The 18,147-nt window shown below is 38.9% G+C and overlaps 1 protein-coding gene across 2 annotated transcripts in view; it reads left to right on the top strand.

The window, feature by feature from the left end:
- Positions 1-18,147, top strand: part of EPS15 (epidermal growth factor receptor pathway substrate 15) — a 59,233-nt gene that overhangs the window by 26,191 nt on the left and 14,895 nt on the right. For both annotated transcript variants that reach the window (XM_015566932.1, XM_006768296.2), the window contains exons 4-9: positions 1,307-1,510; positions 4,247-4,363; positions 4,567-4,657; positions 5,602-5,637; positions 7,653-7,789; positions 15,617-15,686. In XM_015566932.1, coding sequence (XP_015422418.1) covers positions 1,307-1,510; positions 4,247-4,363; positions 4,567-4,657; positions 5,602-5,637; positions 7,653-7,789; positions 15,617-15,686 — 655 coding nt within the window. The remainder of the gene's footprint in view (positions 1-1,306; positions 1,511-4,246; positions 4,364-4,566; positions 4,658-5,601; positions 5,638-7,652; positions 7,790-15,616; positions 15,687-18,147) is intronic.

Below are 18,147 nucleotides of genomic sequence, written 5' to 3'. Positions count from 1 at the left end.
CTAGGACCTTTAATTGTTTAATTGTTTTTGTAAATAAAAATGTTTTAATTATTGAAAAACAACACCTGAAGTGCATTATGATGATTTAAATAACGTGCAGTTTGCCCAAAAACGTGCGGTCCCTGGCGTATGTCTTAGAGATTTCTATGCGGTACGCAATGTGTTATATACTAGAGGACCAGTGCATGAAATTCGTGCACTTGGGGGGAGGGGTCCCTCAGCCCGGCCTGTACCCTCTCACAGTCCAGGAGCCCTTGGGAGATGTCCAACTATTGCAGAGGCGAGGGAGGCTCCCACCACTGCCACTGTGCTCGCCAGCCGTGAGCCCAGCTCAGAGCTTCTGAAAATTTAGAATATTCCTTTTCACTCAAACATTTTTTTTATTCTGCCTTCTCAATCTCTTTAAAATATTTGTAAATTCTTTACAGATGTTAATATAAATAAGCATTTTTTTCTTGCCACTGAGCCCCAACATTTGTGTGTGTGTGTGTGTGTGTATTAAAATTTATTGACTTCTACCCTCTGTGTCCCACTATTGTCCCAAGAGTATAAAGTCATACATAAAGAGTATGACAATAAAGTGTCTTTTATTTAGCATATTTAGCATTGCTTAGATTTGCAGGGTCAGGGAACGTCCCACCTGAAGGCCATATAAGGCGTGTGAAATCATTTGGTCTGGCCCTGCCAAGGCATGAGGAGTGAGTTAATTAAAAATTTTTACCAATATAGCAGGGTAATTTTTAAGTTTATAATTTCGTATGGCCCATGAATGATGTTATAAATATCGAAATGGCCCTTGGCAGAAAAACAGTGCCCCACCTCCGATTTAGAAACTACTTCATGAGCTCTGGTTCATTAATAAGAAATCCCAGAGCTCATACTATCTTTGTCTTTACTCCTCTCCTTCCCAATAAGAGTATGGGTGGATCTAAAACCTCGTGTATTGTCCCTCAACTTCCTTTATCTCTTCTAATGCTTCACTACACAATGTTCTCTTGCTCTGTCACTTTGCTCTCTTTTCCCCATTACCCTGACCCTTCTTTTTCTAATTATACCCTAAAGGTCTGCCAGTATGCAAATATTTGAGTCAAAATTCTTAGAGCTTTCAAAATCCACATGTATTGGAATTTCAAGAGGAGAACTTACTGGGATGGATTACTGAAATCTCTACCTCATGCTTCATTCCCAGCATATTCTCCTTATAGAAGCAAATGTATCTTTGATCAAGTCTACGGATATAGCCATATTTACATTGCATGTTTTTCTGGTAATAAATTCTGTTTGTACTTGTACTTTGTGTTGACAGATACAAATGAAATTGATGGAAATGAAAGAACTGGAAAACCATAGTAATCCATTAAATTGGCGCAGTAGCCCACACAGCATTCTTGTAAATGGCACTACAGATTATTGCAGCCTCAGCACCAGCAGCAGTGAAACAGCCAACCTGAATGAACATGCTGAAGGCCAGAGCAACCTAGAGTCGGAGCCCATACACCAGGAGTCTCCAGTGAGTCTAACAGTTCCCTAACCCTCAAAATCAACTTCAGAAAAAAAATTGATTCAGATAAAAGTTTTGTTGATATCATACCTGATACAACTATGTGGCCTTGCCTTTCTGAGGACAATGGAGATTTTCTTTTTTTGAGAGAGTAGGAACTAATCCAACAGTTGTAAGAGTTTTAACAATTTTAAAATGTAATTTAACCGGTCTACTTGTATATATGTTTTCAAAACAGTAGTTTGGTAGATAATAACTTTTAGAAATTGTTTTTAAATATTCTCACCCAGAGCTGTAAGTAATGCTTTATTTCCTAATGTTGAGGACAGTTATTTACCAGTTATTTAGAGACCACTGACTGTGTAAAAGAGTATTGCTGTTTGCCCTACCCAGTTTGGCTAAGTGGATAAAGCATCAGTGTGCAGACTGAAGGGTCCTAGGTTCGATTCTGGTCAAGGGCACATGCCTGGATTGCGAGCTTGGTCCCACGTGCAGGAGGCAGCCAATCAATGATTCCCTCTTATCATTGATGTTTCTATCTCTCTCTTCCTTTCCCTTCCTCTCTGAAATCAATAAAAATAAATTTTTTAAAAAAGCAAAAAAAAAAAAAAGAGTACTGCTGTGTTATGTGTGAGAGCTATAGAGAAAAAAGACAAAGGAACTCTGCCTTCAAGCAGCACAGTGTAGTAGTGTAACACTGTGTGAAAGGGCTGTGACAAAGCAGGCGTGGGACATTCAGGTTGGAGGGGGCTCAGAGAAGATGTTATAGGGAGAACTTCACAAGTGACCTTCAAAGTGAAAAAGGGGTACGTAAGCAAAGGAGAAGTGGTACATTCCTGGCAGAGAGAGCAGCATGAGCATCAGGTCTGAGGCGTGAGAAAACATGCTGCACAGGGTCGTGGGAAGTTTGTGAAGAGTATCTTGTGATGGTGGAGAGTATTGATAGGAGATGTGGCTTTCTCCTGGTGGCCGCCCGCCTTACCTCTGGTACTTTATCAGAATATAGATGCCTGAGCCCTGCTCCAAACTAGAGTTTCTGGGATATAGCTAGGTACATATATTTTAAAAACAAATTCCCTGGGTGATGGTAATGTGTACCTGGATAAAAATGACCACTTTTCGGTCAGAAAGAGCCAGACGATAAGAAATTTAGATGTAGCCCTGGCCGATATAGCTCAGTGGTTAGAGTGTCTGCCCACTCACCCAAGGGTCAGGATTCCATTCCCAGTCAAGGGCACATACCTGGGTTGCAGGTTCAATCCCTGGCCCTGGTTTGGGGCACGTGTGGGAGGCATCCAATTGATACGTCTCTCTCACATCGATGTTTCTCTCTCTCCTACCTTCCCTCCCTCTAAAAATCAATGGAAAAAATATCTTGGATGAGGATTTTTAAAAAAGAATTTGGATTTATCTTGAAGAATTGGGGAATTTATCATACAAAAGTAGGTAGGGCCAAAGCCGGTTTGGCTCAGTGGATGGAGCATCAGCCTGCGGACTGGAGGGTCCCGGGTTCGATTTCGGTCGGGGGCATGTGCCTTGGTTGCAGGCACATCCCCAGTGGGGGATGTGCGGAGGTGGCTGGTCGGTGTTTCTCTCTCATTGATGTTTCTGGCTCTCTATCCCTCTCCATTACTCTCTGTGGAAAATCAATAAAATATATTTTTTAAAACAAAACAAAAAAACAAAAGTAGGTAGGCATTTAAGAATTTTAAGCAAGAAGTAACAGGATTAAACTTACTTTTTAGGAAATGTGAAAAGTGGATTGGAGAGTTGGATTGGACACATATTAAGACTGTTGGAATGGTCCATGTGAGAGTTGCTTTAGTCTAAATTAAGCAGTAAGAGATGTAAAATTAATACTTGATTTTATTTAGACAGTACAGTGTTAGACACATCATAGAATTTTCTTTTAAGCACAAAAGGTAAAACTACTAGGTTATTCTTCAAAGACAGCGTGGTGTTAAATGGAGATTGCCCCTGCCACTTTTTTTTTAATCTCACCCAAGGAGTGAAGACATTTTTTCTATTGATTTTTAGAGAGAGTGGAAGGGATGAGAGAGAGAGAGAGAGAGAGAGAGAGAGAGAGAGAGATGTGTCAGAGACACATCGATTGGGTGCCTCCCGCTCGGGCCTGACGAGGGCCAGAGATTAAACCTGCAACTGAGGTATGTGCCCTTGACTGGGAATTGAACCTGAGACTCTTCAGTCCATGGGCTGACGCTCTAACCACTGAGCAACTGGCCAGGGCATTAAGCCTTATTATCTACTGTTATAAATCCAAAAACCAATGGGAAGCCATTGGAGGACTTTTAGCCTGAAGGGTTAAGATCAGATATATATTTTAAATCTATTACTTTGACTATTATAAGAAAGGATAGATTGTAAGGGCATATATTGGAGGCACAAAAGCAGTTGGAAGGTTACTATAATTTGGACCAGAAATGATATAAATGGAGGATAGTGATAGGATGAAAAAGAAGATAAGAATCTGAAAAAAAGGTAGGAGGCAGATACTGTAAGACATGGAATCTAGCTGAGGGATGACCAAAGGGAAGTGGTTAAGGAAGACCTCAGTGACATCTATGCTTGGTGATACCATTTCCCAAGAAAGATTATAGGGGAAGTCATTCAATGAATATATTCTGCTTGCCTTTTTATTTTCTAGTAATTTGGGGGTTTTCTTTGTCATTTTTTCCTGCCAAGTAGAAAATACATTGTTAGTCCTGTGGCATTAATATTTTGTAGGTAAGAAGTAGTCCTGAAATACCGCCTTGTGGTGTGACTGATGAAATCGAAGTGGTGACTCCAGCTGTCAATGAAAAAGTTTGTCCTGAATTTAACAGTGACAGACTTTCAAAAGAGGTAAAAATAATTTTATATGTAAATGCTCTTATTGGTGGTTTCCTTTATGCTAAGGAAAGAGGAAAATGTGTTAAATGAACTTTTTGCTACAGAAATATTTGTTATATTACCATCAGTTGATTTTTCAAAGCATGTTATTTTAAAATGTTACCTTTTAAAACTTTGATTCCTAAATTTTTTTTTTAATTTAAAATTATTTTTAGGAAGACCCATTTACTGTAGAATCAAGTTCCCTGACAGATCCAGTTACAGATACAAACTTGGATTTTTTCCAGTCTGATCCTTTTGTTGGCAGTAAGTACTCCTATTTTTATATTATAGATTTACCAAAAAAAGGCTTTTAAATGTATAAACTGTATAAGAATTAGGGCCTCAATTTTGAGAGCCTACTTGTTATTAAAAAGTGGAGTGGAGAGTAAGGTTTTATATGCTCAGATTTTAGTATTTGTCATCTTTACGCAACTAAATCCTAGGACTACGCCTTTAATTATGATTTAGAAACTCCTGAATAAGAGTATATTTCTTCAGAATAGGGATCAAAAGGAGAGATGTGGAGCACTCTTAAGTCAATCAGCAGTTATTTACTAAAAGTGCCAATATCATGCTTTTAAAACAATGGAAGCTATAATAGTATCCTGATCCCTGCCCTTAAGGTTCCCTCAGTCTTATTGAAGAAACATAAGTTTAATAAATTAAACTATCTGATGTCACTCTAAACTATGCTAAATACTACTTGTGTTAAAGCTCTTTTTGCATTTTATTTCTAAAATCACCTTGTGAAACTGATAGGTCAATTTATATCAGTTTTAAAGATAGCAGACTGATCTCATTACTGCCATGACTAAGCGTGACTGGTTTAGAGTCATGGCAGTAATGAGTGTAGTGGTGATGGTAATACTCATTTCATACTGTTGTGAAAAGTAGAGATTTTGTTAGTAAAATTCTTGCTGTCGTGCCTGTCTTTTCTCATCCTTCTGTAACTTGTGATAAAGAGGTAAGTATAGTCTGTGATTCAAATTTGACTCTCTTAGGAGGTGTGTTGATGTTCTACCTTTATTCTTTATTATTTTAAATATTTCCTAAAGGTGGATGGCATTCATTGTTTTATTTATTTTGCGGTGGGATTAATGAAACAAATATTGCTTTAAGAAACTGTGCTTTTGTTTTAAAGTTACCTTTAAGTAATGGTGCCACATAGTAAATATTATTTTGATTTCTGCTTATTTATTTTATCATAGGTGATCCTTTCAAGGATGATCCTTTTGGGAAAATTGGTCAGTATATTATAAATTTATGTTGTATTTAGGAATGAGAGATCCTAATGAGTAGTTATAGGAAATGGACTTAACTTTTTATTTAGTTTTGAAACTTATCTAAGGTTTCACTTGTGTGTTCCTTGCATTTTTAGAGTGAAAGTGGTAGATTCTTGTGAATTAACTGTTAGCTTTACTTTTTAAAAAATGACATTAGTGTTTATATTTTGATGCTTTTAGCAATATTTACACTGATTTCTCCTTATTAGTCAAGGATTAGGTAAATATTCTGAGTTACACTACAGGGCTTAGAACTTTCTTTTTACACTCTACTCCAATGAATGGAGGAAAAGGAAACATATTTTGTTTTGTCTTGTTTTGTTTTGTTTTGTTAATCCTCACCCGAGGATATTTTTCCTTTGGTTTTTAGAGAGAGTGCAAGGAAGGGAGAGAGACAGAGAGAGAGAAAATCAATGTGAGAAAGAGAGACATCGATTGGTTACCTTCCACACACTCCCTGACTGGGGCCTGGGAGAGAGCCTGCAACCAAGGTATGTGCCCTTGAGCAGAATTGAACCCGGAACCCTTCAGTCCAAGGGCCAGCACTCCAACCACTGAGCAAACTGGCTAGGACAAAAAGAAACGTCTTAAAGATTTACTAAATGTCAGGCTTTTTAAGATATTCTTTTTTAAAGAGAATATATATTTTTATTGATTCCAGAGAGGAAGAGAGAGTGATAGAAACAGCCATGATGAGAGAGAATCATGGATCCTTACTGGGGATCCAGCCCGCATCCCAGGCATGTGCCCTGACCAGGAATCAAACCTGGGACCCTTCAGTCCTCAGGCCGATGCTCTATCCACTGGGCCAAACCAGCTAGGGCAAGATATTCTTTTTTAAAAAAGTATGTTTTTATTGATTTGAGGGAGAGAGAGATAGAAACATCGAGAAGAGAGAAACATTGATCTGCTGCCTTCTGCATGCCCCCTGCTGGGGATTGAGCCCACAGCCTGGGCATGTGCCCTGGCCAGAATTGAACCAGTGACCTATTGGTGCATGGGATGACACTCAACCAATTTAGCCACACCAGCCAGGCTTTAAGATATTCTTTTTCTGAGATTTTGCATTAGAATAAAGCCAGTCATTTGTACCATTTAGTTTTGCTTTGTGAACCTGTTCCAAATATTGGCTGTTACCTTGAGCTAGAGAAAGAAAGACATTTAAAAGTTTTTATTGTTGTTTTATTTTAGTTAATGATCGCATAAATTAAGAGTCTTAAAATGGGATCCCTTAAAATTATATGCTAGTTTTAAAAAATAAGTTTATTATGTAAAAGACTCTTGTCTTTTGTCCCGGCCGGGTGGCTCAGTTGGGTTCAAGCGTTGTCCCATACACCAAAAGGTTGCTGGTTTGATTCCCAGTCAGGACACATATCAAAGTTGTGTATTCAATCCCTGGTTGGGGTGTATATGGGAGGCAACTGATCAATGTTTCTCTCTCACATTAATGTTTCTTCCTCTCTCTCTAAAATCAATAAACATATCCTCTGGTGAGGATTTTCTTTTTTTAAGGACACTTATCTTTTATCAAAACCATTATGGAATTTCTAGTTCACCCTCCTTCAATTAGGAGCACCCCCAATTAGAACTAACTTAGAGGTATTATTAAAACCTATCATACAGGAAACATTTGTGTAGTAAGTGTTGGAATTATTGGTGTGCTTTGGGTGAATGGTGAAGAATGTTAATTAAAGCTGCTTAACTAGATGGAACTGTCTATACCTTTTTTTAAAGATCAATAGAAAGTACCTAACTTAGATTCTGTAGGAATTCAAAATGGGGATGAGGATGGGGATGGGAGGGAGGGGACATCTGTAATACTTTCAACAAAAAGATAAATTTTTTATAAATAAAGTATTTTGACTGATAAAAAAATAACAAAATGTCTTTCTATTACTGCAGTTGTCATCCCTTCAGGTGACAGGAAATTCAGTATAATAGTTTTTTAGTCTCATAATAATGCTGTGTTTTCTTAGATCCATTTGGAGGTGATCCTTTCAAAGGTTCAGATCCATTTGCCTCTGACTGTTTCTTCAAACAATCTTCTGCTGATCCCTTTGTCACTTCTAGTACTGACCCTTTCAGTGCAGCCAGCAATAGCAGTACTACTTCGGTAAGTGGGAGAGTTAAAAACTGTTAAATGGGTAACAAGTGTTGTGAGTTTCTTGCAATATACAGGTGAAAGAATCCTGTTTTAGGTTACTTCTGATGGGCCATATAGGATTTTGTTTCATTCAGCCCATCTAGTTTTTGGTTCAGAGCTTGATCACCCACTGGAATTAACTAGAATAACTTATGTCATCCAAAAATCAAGTCTACCCTTCAAAGGACCAAATATTGTCCCATTGGGGATCTATATATATAAAAGCCGAAGCAACTGTTATGACAGAACCACCAGAATGACCGGTCGCTATAGCGCCCACTGACAACCGGGGGGCAGACACTCAATGCAGGAACTGCCTCTAGCCCGCAGGCCCTGATCACCGATGGGGCCTGCTGGCCAACTTCCTGGTTCCTCCCCTCAGCCAGCAGGCCCTGATTGCCCAATTCGGGCAGGACCCCCCGGCTGGGATGAGGAACCGGGGGTGGGTGGCGGTGGACGCGGCACCTTTTCCAGGGCGGCCGAGGACCAACTCCCTCCTCAGGGCCAGTGGCCAACCTCCCATGTCCCTACCCCAGGCCGACAGGCCCCGATCACCCAACTGGGACCAGGCCCCAGGCTGGGATGGGGAACCGGGGGTGGGTGGTGGCAAACGTGGTCAGCAAGGGAAGGAGGAAGAGGGCAGGCAGGGAACCTGATTGGCCCTGATCACCAGCCAGGCCTAGGGACCCCACCCGTGCACGAATTTTGTGCATTGGGCCTCTAGTATTAAAATAAATGATGAGAAATCCATATACCAATATTAAAACACATTATGAACGGATCACAAGAATTCTCGTGTTTTTATATTACACAGTGTTTTACAAAGTATCATTTTAAAAAAATATTAACTTCTAAGAACATGTAATAAATAACTTCAAAATGCAATGGGTATTTAATTTTAAAGTGTGCCTTTAACATTTATGTAAAATGTTTTTTGTACTCATTCAATAGAAACTTATCTGGCCACTGGGTAAAGCTAGCAATAAAACTACTGGTCCGCAATGTGTTAAGTAAAGGTTTTTAGAAATGTTTGATATGCATTATTGAAATAATGAAAATCAATTTAAAGGGAACAACATTAATGTTTTAGAAAAATAAAATAATTGTTATTTTATAGACACATCTGGAATGTTGTCTTACAAAAAAGTACAAATTCCCACTAAATGTCAGAGTCTTGAGAACATACATAGTACAACAATCACTATTTAATAACCACATAATATGACCAGATACTTCTGTGTGCTTTACATTCCTTATCTTCACATCAACCTTGCAAAATTGGTGTTGATGTGTCTACTTTAAGAATAAGAACACTTGGACTCAGAATAATTAACTTAGCACAGTCAAGGTTATACAACAAAGTGGTTTATCATCTGGAGGCTTTAAAAACAAAATCTTTATATCATGGGTATTTAAACATATTTAAAATAAAGTAATATAATGAAATATTCTAACAAACTTATGTAGCTATGATTTAATTTCAATAATTATGAGTAATTTGGGAGTTGTAAAAAAAAATTATTTGGAGGCTTATTTTTGGGGGGCAGGATTTTCATGTTTATGAGTAAACCAGACCCAGAAAGGATCAGTTGAGTGACAGGCATTTGAAGCAAAAATTTTGTCTTTCATTACTCTTGGACTAAGAATACTTCCTTAAGCCCTAGCCAGTTTGGCTCAGTGGATAGAGCATCGGCCTGGGGACCGAAAGGATACGTGTTTTGATTGCAGACTCCTCCTCAGCCCAGGCCCTGGTCAGGGTTCATGCAGGAAGCAACCAATCAATGTGTTTCTCTCACATTGATATTTCTCTCTGTCTTTCCCTCTCTCTCACCCACTCTCTCTAAAAAATCAATGAAAAAATATCCTTGGGTGAGGATTAAAAAAAGAAAAAAGAGAATACTTCCTAAGAAAAAACCTCTTAGACACAGACAACAGTATGGTAATTACCAAAGGAAAAAAGGGGTGAAGGGAGGTAGAAAAGGATAAAGGGGTGGGGAGAGTTAAATGGTGACAGAAGGAGACTTGACTTTGGTGATGAATACAATAATATATACAGACGATGTATTATAGAATTATATACTTGAATCCTATATAATTTTATTAATCAATGTCTCCTCAATAAATTCAATAAGATTTTTTAAAAAAGGAAAATACTTTCTTAAAAGAGTAATTGATTGTTTTAAAGATAATAGATTTTGATGTTCTCAAATTGCTTCCTTACTGTATTTGGTAAGGAACTATTTGGCCAACAGCTGGTATTTTCCATTGATGTAAAACTGAGCAAATGCCTCCGTAACTGAATATTTGTGGTTTCCACAGGCTACTGGATACTGTGTTTTCCTATAACACATAGTTTGCAGTGTGGACCCACTTGCCAAATTCTTCTTAAATTGGCTGTAACCTGAATTCTTTCCCTCTCACCTTATTCCACCCTCTCATTCTTCACTCGTATCATTAAAGAGCAAAAAAGCCAAAGCAGCTTTTTCTAATTTAAAAATAAATTTTAAAAATAAACAAATTTCTCCTGGTCCTCTATTCTGGTGAAATATTTCTGCCATTTATTCTTACTTTTCCTCTTTTCTCCCCAGTTTTCTAAAGCAGCTTGCATTTCCTCTTAATATATCCATTAAAAGCAAAACAAAACAAAAAACAAATTAATAATATAATGATAGCTGTTTATCTAATCTTTTCTATATGCTAGGCATGGTGCGAAGTTCTTTTCTTGTGTTACCTTATTTAATCGTCACAATAATCCTGTAAGGCTTATGTTATTGTCCTCATGTTTAAGATAAAGTAAATGAGGCTTAGAGAGGTTAAGTGGTAATAAGTTAGTAAATGATGTAACTGAATTCAAATCTTGATTAAAAATCTTAAGGAACTTTATTTCTTCATAGCTCTTAAAACCCCTGATTTTGTGATCTTTTTTTAAAAAAAAACAAAAACAAAAACAGGCCTCTGATTATGCCTCCAGTCATTATCTCTCCTCAAAAGTATATTCTATTTCTTTAAGGCTGGTCTTTGTTCTTGAAGGGATATAATTTTAAAGACCAAACAAACCAAAATAAACAACTGCCATTTCCTGCTATCCTAGCTGGTGTTTGGTAGCATTGTGTAGGTGCTAAGTCATATTGTCAAAGTCAGGAGTGGATGGCTGATAAAGAAGAGAGGGAATTTCAGTAGTAAGTTAGGTTACCTTACTGGAGGATTTTGGAGCATTAATTTTATAAAATCACTAGTGGCCCGGTGCACAAAATTCATGCACGGGGGCGGGGGGATGGTTCCCTCAGCCCAGCCTGCACCCTCTCTAATCGGGGAACCCTTGGGGGATGTCTGACTGCTGGTTTGGGTTCGATACCTGCGATCCCCCTAACTGGCAGCCAGACATCCCTCTTGCAATCCGGGACCACTGGCTCCTAACTGCTCACCTGCCTGCCGACCTGATCTCCCTAACTGCTCTCCCTGCTAGCCTGACCCCTCTAACTGCTCTCCCCTGCTGGCTTGATCCCCCTAACTGCTCTCCCCTGCCGGCCTGATTGCCCCTAAACACCTCTGCCTCGGCCCCGCCACCATGGCTTTGTCCAAAAGGACATCCAGAAAGTTGTCTGGAAGTTTTTTGTTCTAATTAGCACATTACCCTTTTATTAGTATACATTTATTTCAGAGAGGGAGGGAGATAGAAACATCAATGATGAGAATCATTGACTGACTGCCTCCTGCACGCCCCATGCTGGGGATCAAACCCACAACACGGGCATGTGCCCTGACTAGGAATCGAACCGTGACCTGCTGGTTCCTTGGTTGATGCTCAACCGCTGAGCCATGCCAGCCGGGCAAGGCACTCCTTTGTGGGGGGGTCGTTTTATTTTCTTCATAGCTGGCATGGCTGTATAACTTGTATCCCAGATGGCACTGTCAGAGCTAAAGGGGGCACTGTGAGTGCATAGCCTGCTTCCATTTGCTCCCTTGTGGCTGTTTCTTTCCCGCTGGTCAGCCGGTCAGCCGGTCAGCCTGGCAGCTGGTTGGCCGGTCGCTTAGGCTTTTATATATATAGATTTAGTCATGGTGATGTCAAGAAATGCCCAGTGGATCATCTGAGAGCCTAACATATTCTTACCCATCCTAGTATACAAGAGATACCCTCTTCTTCATGATCATCACGGTCCTTTACCTCAACAGTATCTAACTCCTTTCTTTTTCTGCTGTCTGTGGGCTGAGCAGCAGCAGCTGTAGCTTTGTGTGTAGCAGGACTCTTACTTTTCCCCTGGTAAAAGCATCTGCTTTCTTGGAAGCAGTGCTTCTGGACTCACAGAGTCTATTTATAGTTTTCATAGGAGTATTTTAGACTGGATAATTCTGATGAAATATTTGTTTTACTTCATAATTTTTGAGGACCAACAATAAGGGCTGAAAATATAGCAGAACATAAAGGAAGCAAAATCTTTGTCTTTATGGAGTTTTTGTCCTAGAGGTGGGAAGATAGTTAATGAAAATAAAAATGGAAGTTTTACTGTGTAAATGCTATGGAAAAAATAAAGAAAGAGGTATAAGAAGTGTTCAAGAGGAATTGTAATTTTAAATAAAGTCTTATGGGAAGACCTAAAGTTTTCAATAGGACTCTATTGAATAGCCAAAATAATGGGGAAGGATGTTCTAGGGTAGCAGCAATAAGTATGATTGCTTTCAAGTAGAAGCATGCTTGCAGACAAGGAGAAATGATAAGAAGAGTGGTGTGAATAGAACAGAAGATGTAAGAAAGAGAGTAAGACATTAGGTCATTACAAAACAGGCGAATGAAGGAGAATAAAAAATAGAATAGATAGCTCATCAAAACACCAGTGCAATGGCTTTGTGCTCTCAAAAGCAACCCAATGCAGAATTGTGTTATTCTGATTTTTAAACATGATGTAGAAACACTTGTAGAAATCCAGAATATTTGGATTTGAAAAATGAGATATCTAAAAATCAGAAAATGTCACCTGCTTAATAAAATCCTCTGAGCTTTGGGGACTACTAGTAAAACATCCCTCACACATTTGAATTAGTTTACTGCTCAAACCACCAGAGATTCAGCCCTGAATTCTCACAATTGTTTTGAGCCAGGCATTTTATGGGGGATGGTGATTAACTCAGAGGAGTGTGACAGCCAGTCAGAAAGTATAATCAGTATTCCCCCCTTGGAAGCAATTACATTAGGGACAGCTTCAGATTCTGTGGATCAGAGAGGAAACCTTTCAGTTTAGGACTCGAAGTTCTCATATATATATAAAATATATATAGTCATTAATTTTAGAAGGTTGATATGTTTTGCATATCTCGCTGATTAGCCAATGAAAAGGGTATCGGTTGTACGCCAATTACCATTTTTCTCTTTTATTACATAGGATACCATCTGAATTTTAGTTATGAAAATTACTTTTTTGTACTAAATTTCCTAATTATCAAACTGAACATAACATAGACTTTTGTGACCACTTATTCCTTCTTTAGAGGCCCAGTGCACGAAATTCTTCCACAGGTAGGGTCCCTAGGCCTGGCCTGGGATCAGGGACGATCGGCTGCTGGCGGGGTCTTTCTTCATTCCGTGCCACCCCCTGGTGATCAGCACACATCATAGCAAGTGATCGAACTCCTGGTAGAACTCCCAAGGGGACACTTTGCATATTAGCCATATATATATATATATGTATTAGAGGTCTGGTGCACGACATTTCGTGCACTCGGGGGGGCGAGGGTTCCTCAGCCCAACCTGTGCCCTTTTGCAGTCTGGGTGACCTCGTGGGATGTCCAACTGATGGCTTAAGTGGGCAGTCGGACATCCTTAGTGCTGCCGCGGAGGTGGGAGAGGATCCTGCCACCACTGCTGCACTCACCAGCCATCAGCCCGGCTTCGGGTTGAGCAGCGCCCCGCCATGGGAGCTCACTGACCACCAGGAGGCAGCTCCTGCATTGAGCGTCTGCTCCCTGGTGGTCATTGTGCATCATAGCGACCAGTCGTTTCGCCGTTCAGTCGATTTGCGTATTGCCCTCCTATTATATTGGATAGATGGACTACGTGTCCATCTTCTTTCCCTTGCTAGCCCATTGCCCTTTTAGGGCGATTGCACAGTGTTCGGTGAAGGAATAGAAATTAAACCTGACATGCATGTAGGCATGCTTTTTCCATTTCTCTCTGTAATGGTACACAAAACTAGCAAACTATTATTAAAAACCAGGCCTGTTTTTTTTTCCTCCCTCCAAGTCAAGAGAAGAGCAATAATAGTTGGTGATTTAAATTATCATGCCAGTGACTATCTCACACCAATATTTTGATGATTATATTAGGAACCATGGAAATTTTTTTCCTATACAGACCAGCTTAATTTTTTTCTTTGATTGCTATTCATTATTCAGCAGATATAATCAGCATATAAGCTAGTGTGCTAGTTTTATAAATAGTATCATAGGCATCAATTAAAATAAGTACTGTCATTTTTAATTCGAAAACTTCATTAGTAGTAATTCTTTCTGCTAGTAGTTTTAATGGGTCCTCTTTTATAAACAGAGAATATAAGTCTCAGCATTACTTTTCTCTTTTCAAATACGCCTGTTTTACTTGGGAATTTGTAAATTGAGCTCTGCATTATCCTTTGTCACTCAGTTATAATATTCAATTTCTTGATGATTAGAAATAGATGACATTGATAGCCATAAGTCAGAGTGGGAGATAAATATTGCAAAGCTCTTTTCATGCCCCTTTCATTGTCTGCCAAGGCTTTTGGATGGCCTCGTACAAACATCCTGATGCCAGAAAGAAGAAATTCAGTTGTCTTCCTAAAAACACAATTTGTTTGACTATGATTAAAAACTAAAGTAAAGTGGGAAGACAACCGGCTTCTGGTAAAGTCCTCACTCGTAGCTACTCACCCTTGCTACTTGGTACAGAGTTTTACATGGCATATTTAAAAGTGGCAGGATCTTTTTAACAGAAACACCCTCTCTATTCCTCCGTTCCTTCCCTTTCCCTAATACACAAGTGCATGTTTTCTTTAAGGGGAAGAATGCTAAACTATTTTAGATAACAAATAGAAAATGGAAATTTAGCACTTTCTATATTAAATACTAGGATTTTAAGAGAATAGTGTGCATCCTAAATGCAGTATGTCATCCTGAAATAAGAAAAGGACATTAATGGAAAAACTGGTAAAATCCAAATAAAAATCTATAGTTTATAGTTTTGTACCAGTATTAATTCTTCAGTTTTAATAGCTATACCATGATTATATGAGATATTAACATTAGAAGAAGCTGGGTGAAGGGAATATGGGAGCTATGTATTATCCTTACAGCTGTTCTAGAAATCTAAAATTACTTCAAAATAAAAAGTTAAAATAGTGTGCATCTATACAAGTATCAAAGTTATGAAGAAAAAAGAAATGGATACTACCAAAGTCAAGATAATAATTACCTCTACAGAGGAGGGATGGGATGGTGATTGGAGAACACATGACTTCTGAGGTGTTGGCAGTTTCTTGGAAGATGATTACATATGTGTTCACTTGATACTTATTTGTTAAACTATACATATGATTAATACAATTTTATGAGTGGATATTGTATTTCATAATAAAAGGAGATTAGAAAATGATATGTATCATTTTGATTTAATAAGATTGCAAATTAGTAGGGGGAAACATTTGTTCGTAATGCCCCATATTTCTTAATGAATTTAGAGTTTGTAAAGAATATTTTCTTTGGTGTGGCAATGAGGTTTCAGCTATGAAATGTTGCCTCTCTCATGGTTTTGTATAATTTGTTTAGGTAGAAACATTGAAACACAATGATCCTTTTGCTCCTGGTGGAACAGTTGTTGTTGCAGCAAGTGATTCAGGTAAGAAAACATCAATTTCTTTGAATAGTAAGCATTACCCTTTTCTTTAAGCTCCTTTTCTTTGGTCTCCAAATGTATTTGTCCTATTTCCTTATGTATGGCTTTAAAATTATTGCATAGTTATGTCCAATTGTAATCTACCAATAATAATAATGATGGCAAGTGTTTATGTATCACTTTCTACTTTCCTTATGATTCATTATCTCACTTATTGTTCATGTTGAAGATCTTTACTACAATATGTATTCTCGCCTATGTCAGTAAAACCAATAACTTTTTTTTTTCCATTATAAAAGCTGTATTGTTTGGCAGTTTCAAAGTCAGCATTGACTCTTAGGGATCTTGGCCTACATTTAAAAATTTATGGCTTCCAATAGGTAATTATAACAACTTCCCAAATAGTGGATAAGTCCTGTAATAAGACATGCTTTGTTTATGGTACCTAATTTTTCATTTGTCCTTTTAATAACCTTTAAGTAATATTCTCATTTTAATGATCAAGAAATTGAGGACCCAGAATATTGAGTAATTTAGGATGATACTGCTTACTAGATTTGAGCCAGGTGAAGCCAAGATTCAAAGCTAAGTCTGACATCCCTACCTGGTTTGGCTCAGTGGCTCAGTGGCCTGCGAACTGAAGGGTCCCGGGTTCGATTCCTGTCAAGGGCACATGTCCAGGTTGCGGGCTCAATCCCCAGTAGGGGGCATGCAGGAAGCAGCTGATCGATGTTTCTCTCTCATCAGTGTTTCTAACTCTCTATCCCTCTCCCTTCCTCTCTGTAAAAAATCAATCAAATATATTTTAAAAAAAGAAAAAGAAAAAGAAAAGCTAAGTGTGACAGATTCTAAAAGCTTTGTTAACTAAGTAATTCTGCTTCTTTCTCACAGTTCATTTACAAATAAACAAACCAGCTATTATGTAGGCAGGGAATTAGAGGGAGTGAACTGAAACAAGTCAATACTTCAATATCATGCTGAAAATAGACTGCCTTATTTTTCAGATGGAAATAGGATGAGCTATTCAGTACACAAAATTTGTTAATTGTGACAAATTAAGGATTATGAGCATAGAGAAAGATAATAGAAAGAAAGGCCTTCACAATTTGAATTTCTTGTACAAATTGTAACAAGATAGGATTAAACACTGTGCATTATTTATTTTCAGGTTGAAATTTAGCTTCCAACATGAGTAGCAAGAGAGAGGAATATAGAAACAAGATTTAATGTTGTATGGGGTATTGATTTAAACCAAAAATTTAAATGACAGCAAATATGATTTTTAAAAGGCTTATTCTAGTAACCATGGTTAAATTATATCTTTTAAAAATACATATGCTTTTTGAGACTTCCCTTATTAAACTGATGAATTTATATATTGCTAGGGATATTATATAATTAGAAAGGATACCCCAAGAAAATAAAATGAAAGGTTAATACATTTATAATTTACTCTCAGTTGCCCACACTAAAGAATATTGAGTGCCATGAGAGTTCATTAGAACTGCAAAAATTTAAAAGAAAGGGAGACCACCTCCATTTAGGGTAAATCATGAGTGATTTAAAAGCAAAAGATGGCTTTTGCGGTATGCCTTGAAAGAATGGACTAGGGTTTTTAATAAGTAGTTATGGAAAGAGACTATGTCAAGCAAAGAGAATAACAGGAATAAGGAATGGAGGTCGGACATACAGGAAAAACAGACCTTTTGATAAAGCATATTTATAGAGGAACTAGAGGCCTGGTGCATGGATTTGTGCACCAATGGGGTCCCTCGGCCTGGCCTGCAGGGATTGGGCCAAAATTGGCTCTCTGACATCCCCTGAGGGGTCCCAGATTGCAAGAGGGCAGTTCTCAGCACCCTGGGATTGGGTTCCTTCCTCTCTGGTTCTGGGTGCATCACCCGAGAACTGCAGCTGCCAAGTCACCGCAGCTCAGCAGCTCTTGCATTGAGTGTCTGCCCCCTGGTGGTCAGTGCACATCATAGCTACTAGCCAGTGGGCCTGTGACTTAGGCTTTTATATATATAGACTAGTGACCTGGTGCACGAAATCACACAGTCCAGCCTACCCGCCCGCTGTCCCGTCTTGACACCCTAACCCTGTGGTCAGCAAACTGCGGCTCATGAGCCACATGCGGCTCTTTGGCCCTTTGAGTGTGGCCATGAAGTTTCAATCACACTGTACGTGCGTGCCCGCACGTGGTATTTTGTGAAAGAGCCACACTCAAGGGGCCGCAGTTTGCCGACCACTACTCTAACCTCTCCACCCAGAGCTTGAGTACACATGGCCTCACCCCCGACCCCTCTGGCCTTCTCTGGCTGCTTCAAGCCCCACCCTCAGTCCCGCGAGTCACCTCTGGGTTGATCCCACCTCCTCTGGGCGCCTCCCTGCTTCGGCCCCATCTCCGGAGCAACATGGCGGCTCTGCCCCACCCCACACGCCGCCTCCTGCTGACCGGTTGTTA

This window comes from Myotis davidii, unplaced genomic scaffold (genome assembly GCF_000327345.1).
Source record: "Myotis davidii unplaced genomic scaffold, ASM32734v1 scaffold79, whole genome shotgun sequence".
NCBI lineage: Eukaryota > Metazoa > Chordata > Mammalia > Chiroptera > Vespertilionidae > Myotis > Myotis davidii.
The sequence above is the reverse complement of the archived record's forward strand: the minus strand, read 5'-3'. Positions and strand labels throughout refer to the sequence as shown.